This window comes from Citrus clementina, unplaced genomic scaffold (genome assembly GCF_000493195.1).
Source record: "Citrus clementina cultivar Clemenules unplaced genomic scaffold, Citrus_clementina_v1.0 scaffold_4, whole genome shotgun sequence".
NCBI lineage: Eukaryota > Viridiplantae > Streptophyta > Magnoliopsida > Sapindales > Rutaceae > Citrus > Citrus x clementina.
The window spans coordinates 8,429,739-8,437,712 of record NW_006262274.1 but is presented as its reverse complement, the minus strand read 5'-3'; the positions used below and the strand labels follow the sequence as shown (position 1 = coordinate 8,437,712).

The 7,974-nt window shown below is 27.4% G+C and overlaps 1 protein-coding gene across 1 annotated transcript; it reads right to left on the bottom strand.

The window, feature by feature from the left end:
* Positions 1 to 918: 918 nt before the first annotated feature.
* LOC18044931 (GDSL esterase/lipase At5g03610) lies at positions 919 to 6,577 on the bottom strand. The gene is made up of 5 exons (XM_006436568.2): positions 6,486 to 6,577; positions 6,137 to 6,367; positions 5,313 to 5,593; positions 1,567 to 1,876; positions 919 to 1,133 (listed from the first exon to the last, which is right to left on the bottom strand). Exons 1-5 carry the CDS (start codon positions 6,544 to 6,546, stop codon positions 919 to 921), a joined length of 1,098 nt encoding a protein of 365 aa, XP_006436631.2. The 5' UTR covers positions 6,547 to 6,577.
* Positions 6,578 to 7,974: the final 1,397 nt, after the last annotated feature.

Genomic DNA, 7,974 nt, shown 5'->3' with positions numbered 1-7,974 from the left:
TCGATATATTGAAGTTAGAAGCCATTAAAAAATCTACAATGCAAAAAATACATAAATATTTGCCTTACATGTGGAAAAACTCGAATCCTTGACCTCAAACAATAAGAATTTAAAAAATAATATACTAAAGATAGATCATAAAGCCTAATTATTTCGGTCTTTTACGGCGTATATACGTTTAATTTGGAGCTTGGCAGAGTGGGTGAAGTGCATGGCAACTTTAGCAAAATACTTTGTAGCTATAATTATTTAAATCACAATCTTTGATGAAATGCACAAGAATTATGAGAAGAGTTTTTAGTTTTTTTATTTCCTGTAGAAAAAAGTTGCTCGTTTTTTGCAATTTTATTACAAGGGTGAAATAAAAGAGGCATGACATGGAAATAGTCATAGATACACACGAATCTTAATATATTTACAAATTCTGATACATCTATGTCTACAGCTCCATCTTAACATATTTCATAGTTGATTTAAGATTAAAAAAAAGAACTAAGAATTACATTTCTTTCTATCCAAATTATCTGTTACATATTGTACTCTTCTATGGGACACATGTATAGATATTAAGTTTACAAATATATTTTATTTTTAATTAATGTTTTCAATTTTTTTTTAATTTTATACTGGTTCTAATGTGAATTTTTTAATTAGTATATGTTAATCAGTTCAATTGATAAAACAATATCCGCTTCAATTGATAAAATAATTTCAAGCGGATACTGGTATTTGATAATTCGAAGTTCAAAAAGGTTTGTTTTATATCCCTGGAACATTTTAGAATTAAAAACTTTTTAAAAAAATCAAGAAATCTAAAAGCTTTTATTAATTCAAAAAGTATATACTTAATCAACATACAGCCACACACCATAAACCACCCATAATATGTTCTCAAAAATCTTTTATTAATTCAAAACCCTATTCGCGGATGATTCGGAGGGAAGATTGAAGTTCAGAAAAAACAGCATGCCAGCCATTCTGGGAAGGGTGTATGTTGTCCCAAAAGAATGACAACTTAGGGTTTTCGCAAACAATGTATCTCTTCTTGCCACTCTTATCTACATTCCCACATAAATAATCTTTGCTGACACCCGCACAACATGGCTGCAATGAGGTCTTTAACTTCACATTTCCTGCGTTAGGTAAAAAAAAATGTGGGTTATATGAATAACCCATATGGATATGCATATGCATTACAAGAAAGGCATGTACATTTGAAATTTGGATGCAATATTGAATTTTTTTGTACTTATCTTTGTATATGTGATATTTTTCATGCATGCATTGATAGTAACGTATGATTGAAAAGTAATTACCTACGTATTCTTATATGATAAGTAATTACCACCAATCACACATTTTTAAAAGATTAGTGAAAAACTTAGATCAACACTGAATCTTTATCTCTAGGTCAGTCACTTAACAAACAAAACAAAAATTAAAATTTCAGAGGGTACATGCCAAGATGATAAAGTTAAAATGCTAGTCTTATAAAGCTGTTAAAAGAATATGGGGAAAATGTAAAACTTTCAGACACATAATGAACGACTAACGCTTATTAGTTACCTGAATGGTTTTCTTTCTTCATTAATGCAGACATGAAAGCGCCATAGAGATCAAGAGTAAAAATGACGGGCCTCTTGCTCTCATTGTTGAAATTTTGCAATATTTCTTGCTCCAATAGCTGGTTGTGAAACTTGGAGGCTGAATTCAAGCTTTCACTGCAATTTTCATATGAAGAGACGGCTGATAACTGAGGCAAGCATCCCATTGGCTCCATAGAAGTAACTGCTATCTTTGGCACTCCCAAGTCAAGAATAAGCTTCAGGTTCATTGCTAGTTGTCCAATTATAGATTTTGTTAACCCTGGAAAACCCTATACATACATGATGCAACATCAATGTTCTGTAAAATTGGATTCAAACTTTTTATGAGAAGCACTTTTGTAGATCGAGTGCATCATATGTGTTGTGCCAACCAATTAAAAGTTATAAATCATTTTGGCGAATGTAGTGGGACTGAAAGTGGAGATCATAGTGGGATCATCCACTTTAATGTCATAAAATTACTAACTAAAAATAAAAATTTTACGGAACTCATCATAGAACTATGGTTAGGTAGGTCTATTTCTTAATTGGTTGAACATACCACAATGATGAGATATATATTGAGATAGTGGCCAATAGCGGCTCTTTCCTTAGATAATTTAGTCAGCTGTCTAGGGCCCCACAACATAAAAAGACCCCAAATTTTTTTTCAAAATTATAGCTAGTAAATTTTTTATTTATATATATTATTATTATTTTATAATAATTTTTTCATAAATAAATAATCAAATCCCTACAAAATCTCTTTTTAATGTTAGGATTAACAATTTATCCTATTTATTCCTATTAAATCTCTAATTAACATTATTTCATTTAAAACTCTATAAAAGCCAAATAATTGTTAACTTATTATTATCCATTACAATTGTTAAGTGATGATGTTTTAAAAACTTATTGCGTTAATCTTGAAAATGCTTTAAAACATGATACGCTTTCTGATATAGATGGTTTAGATTTGTTTTCAAAGTTAAGAATTTTAAAAGAACTTTTTCAAAGTGAAAAAAATACCCCACTTGATGTACTTAATTATTTGAAAAAATTGAATCTTTTCCAAATGCATTTGTTTCTTATAGAATATTATTAACGATACCAGTAACAGTTGCTTCCATAGAAAGAAGTTTTTCAAAATTAAAATTGCTAAAAATTTATTTAAAATTAATCATGTCACAAGAAAGATTTAATGGATTAGCTATGTTATTTATTGAGAAAAATATACTAGCGAAATTAAAATATAAAAATTTGATCAATAATTTTGCATCTCATAAAGTTAGGAAAATTGATTTTAAATAAATGAATTTTTATAAAATTTTTAAAAAAGTTTTATTGAAACAATTCGCCTAAAGCCCAAAATTAATTGAGTCCCCTTGATAGTGCCTTAACTTAAGTCTCACATACGTCTTTTTCAAATTTTTACCCTAGACATTACACGTGTGAATTGTTATTTGTTTATTGAGTTAAATCAACCTATTGAGTAGAATCCAGAGCTCTTCACTAGATTACACTTATAAATTACTTTTACCCAGCCACTTAAGCAATAATTAACAATAGATTACCTACCTCAAGACAACAATACACGAACTAATCTATTAGTGCCTTGATAGTGCCTTAACTTAGTCTCACATACGTCTTTTTCAAATTTTTACCCTAGACATTACACGTGTGAATTGTTATTTATTTATTGAGCTAAATCAACCTATTGAGTAGAATCCAGAGCTCTTCACTAGTGCTGCGTTTACATTTTGGATTGGAGTAGGAATCCTGAGGAGTGGGAATCCTTGGATTAGGAGTGTGGAGTGGGAGTGAGAGTAGGGTGTTTACTTAGACTAAATGAAAGTATGGATTGTCAATCAGAATCCTAATTATTTGTTTACTTTGTCTTGGATTGGAAGTAAATTATTTTAAATTACAATTTTATCCTTATGTACAGAATTATAATTTGTAATTAAAAAATTAATAAAATATATATTTGGAAAATAAAATAAATATTTTATTATATTTATAAATTAATAATAATTACTAATATTCTTAATTATGTAAATCATAATTTTTTATTAATTTAAATTTAAATTATGTGAATAAAAATTATTAATAATAGCAACACAAATGAAATATTATTATTGATAATATAGTACAAAATTAATATTTTTTAGAATAAAATATTTATTATTATTAATTAAATAAATAATTAATATTTATTAAAATTAATGTTTAATATTATTAATTTAAATATAATATTTATTTATTTTTATTTTATTAAATTTAATAAAATAAATATGATATAATTATTATTTTTAATAAATATGATATTATTTATTTTATTAAATATGATATTATTTATTTTATTAAATATGATATTATTTCTTTTATTAAATATTATTTATTTATTTAAATTATAAGGATAAAATGGGAAGAGGGGGAGTGGAATGGGAGTGGGAATCCCACTCCACACTCCAAAATTGGGTGGGATCCACGGATTCTCACTTCCACTCCCCTCTTTTTTAAGGTAAGTAAACACTGGAGTGAGAGGAATCCACACTCCACACTCCACACTCCACACTCCCACTCCAGAAAGTAAACACTACCTAGATTCAGTGGCGGACCTACAGCCTGTCTAGTCCAGAAAAAATCATTTAAACCCCATGTCTTTAGATTAATGCTATATAAGAATAGAGTTTTTACTTTATTTTTATATAAGTCCTTAATTCAGTTGCTTTTGTGTTTTCATCAAATTTCATAAAACAATAGAGTTTTACTTTATTTTTAAATAATCCCTAATTCAATTATATTTTTTTATTAGTGGCTTATTTTATAAAATGATTAAATTATATACTTATTGAATAGAATGAAAACATTAGGGGTCTAAAATGTTATTACTACTTTAATTTGTTTTTAAAATTTTAATTTAAAAAAATATGTTAATGTAATATAACATTGTCACTAGTATTAAAAATACTAAAAAGATATATAATAAAATTTTTATGTGAATGTTGAGATTTTATTTATTAGTTACATTAACTAAGAGGATAAGTTAGAAAACAAAATTTGAGTATTTTGATCTGATTTTTTAAAGTGACTCAGAGTGTCTGGCTAAGAAATAATGGCGCACAAATACCTTTTTACTAGGTTAGAGTTTAGTTTATTATTGAAACTTTTGACAACTAATATTTTTATAATTTAAAAAGATGAATAAATTTTAATAGTTTAATTTATTTAAGCTTGGTAATTAAGTACTTTTCAAACACAAAGTTCTATTTGTAATATTTTAATTGATTATAATTACATGTATTGATTTATTCAAACTTGAAATTCTTAATTGATTTATTAATTCTTATATAATTAGATGTTAATATATGTTGCAATGTTATATTCCATAATTAAAAAATAATATTTTTATATTTAAATTATCTTTTGTTTTCTAGTCTTTTTATATACTTATTTTTATTTAAAGTACATATTTATAGGGTTTTTTGTATCCCCTTATTTGATGTACTTTTTTTACTTATAAATGTTTATGTTCACTCCAAAATATAAAATTTTTAATTTAGCCCGGGGTAATATAAAGTTCTGGGTCTGCCCCTGACTAGATTACACTTATAAATTACTTTTACCCAGCCACTTAAGCAATAATTAACAATAGATTACCTACCTCAAGACAACAATACACGCACTGCTCTATTAGTTCACCAACTTGCATTAATATATTACCTGTAAATCTGAATTATTTTTGACAAGATAAGTGGCGTAGTCATTGCCTGCAAGAGATACTAGAGCCACGGAAGAATTAAGGTCGTGTTTGGTGAAGACTTTTTCTTCCAGTAGCTGTTGAAAAAACTTGACTTGCGTAGTCATGTTTGGTTCATCCACCAATGTGTTGAAGACACCTGTTCCACCATGTGCAAAGTTCATGCCATATTTTAGCTGTGATCTCTTCCCTGATTTTCTCCAATTTTTGTAACTTACGGGAGATTTTGTGCCCAAATATGGAGCTGTATGAAAAAGAAAATGATTAACTGTTAAATCAAGAAATGGGTTCAATATATTTCTTTAAAAAAAATTCGTTCAGCATAATACGCACAATTCAAATCAACATTGAATTCAACTCTATTTATTAGATAAATTTAAATCAATCTTATCAAATGGAAATGGGTTTAATTTACTTTTATATATATTTTTAAGAAAAAGAAAAGATTTAGTTTTACCTTTCGTTATGTAATTTCCCATTTTCCTTCACATTTCCTAATCATGATCATTTTCAACTCTATTTTTGTATCCAACTTATAGTTTACAATCTGCTGTCCTCATTCCTCTCATGAACATCTTTATTTTCAGCAAAACATAAGCCTATTCGTAAATACTATTAGATAAAAATGAAAATGAATCAAAACTAACGTAATTAAGCAAAAGCAAACTCTCAATAATCTGAACTACTTCTGAACAAACTGCTAGCTAGCTTTCAATAATGGTAGTTATAAGAAAAAAATATAAGAGTAATTAAATGCAAAATTTCATTAGTTGGAGAGAGAACCTACCTATATAGTCAGTCAAGACACGGCCATCAGAAAAGCGACCGGCCGGTTTACCGGGAAAAGTAATGCCATACGGTCCGGGGACACTATTTCTGCAGTTGCCGGTATCAGCATACGAGTCTCCGAATACAAAAAGCTTCAGATCAGAGCTGTGTTCATGATGATGACGACGACGACTATGATGATCATGCCTATGTAGCTGCAGTTTTCCTCCGATGATCAGTGCATGGGCTTCTGCAAGGCAATTATTTTAAAAAATATATATATATATATATATATCAACCATGATTATATAAATAAGAGAGAAGATTAGTTCGACGTCTAGGGAGAAAATAGAGAGAAGGACTCGAACCTGTAAACAATATAAGACACAAAAAGATGAGCAAAGATGTGAAAAGTGTTCTTTGCGCCATTGGAAAGGGTTACCAAAAGAGACAAGTTTGTTTGTAGCACTAGCTAAGAGATGTACGTGCAAGCGTAATACAAGTTGCTACTTATAGTCATGATTATCATTATTATTAATTAAATAATTATATGCCAGATCCTTGCATGTGTGAATACAGCCTATGCATGTAACATTCATGACAATTGAATAACCGATTTAAGGAAACAATAATAGCTAAATAATAGCTATGAGATATTTGGTATCTACTCTAATTGATGTGACAAATAATGATATTTCACTGTCTAATGGATTCAAGTAATAGATAATAATTAAGTTTTATTATTTTTAATTTAAATAGGAAATTTTTATTGGTGACACATCAGTTGAGATATAAATTAAGTATCTCAACTAAATAAGCATAACATCACTCTTTGAGTCATTTTGTTTTATGAATCACGGCATCAATTACTTGCTTAGAGAGGTTAAAAAGTTTAATATTGAAGAAATTTACTAACTGTAGTTACAGAAGGATTAAAAAGTTGGCGTTCCGAAATAAAACTTAGGCGGTAGGAAGTTTTGAAAGAATTAAAATAGAGTTTTAATTGATTACAAACTTTCACACTTGGCAATTCTTAAGTTACATTATATGAAAATTACAGTTAATCCAAAAGTAGTAGCTAATAATCTCCTAATTGTTGAACAAGCAACAACTAAATCATTAAAAAAAATGATTTTTAATTTATATAAGTTATATTTATTTTGAAAAAAAAAACGGTGGTAATAATACAGCCTCACAGATTATACAAACATTAATATACAATCTCTTTGTTTCTTTTTTTCTTTTTATATAAGAATACAATCTCTTTGTGCAGTATCATTACTGTTTCTCAAAATCAATAAATTTATAAATTAAGTTTTTAAATTTTGAAAATTATCCATGTTTTTTTCAAAAAATATAAAGAATTCAGTTATTTAAAAAGTAACTAAAAATATAGAAACAAGATGAAAATAAGATGATATTTTCTTGATACATAAAATAAAGTGACCATAATACCATAAGGGATCAAGATTGGGTAATTTTTAAAAACCTCCCCTGAGGTTTGGGCTTGTTGCAAGTAGATGGCGAGAATTGATTTATTTGTAAAAAACCCCCTACCGTCAGTTAAGTTTAACATTGACCGTTAGTTGACCGTGCAAAGACAATATTACCCTTAACAATAGTTTATAAACGAAAATAACTAAAAAAAAATCAAAATTATTAGCTATTTTACACTTTTTAAATTATTGATATTTTCTTAAAGTTCTTATAAAAAATTAAAATTAAAAAATTAAAAAATCCTCTTTAAATTATTGATATTTCCTTAAAATTCCTACAAGAAAGATAAAATTAAAAATTTAAAAATGAAATAGTCATAATCTTTACCTATGATATTGTAAATTTTTAGAATTGACAAGG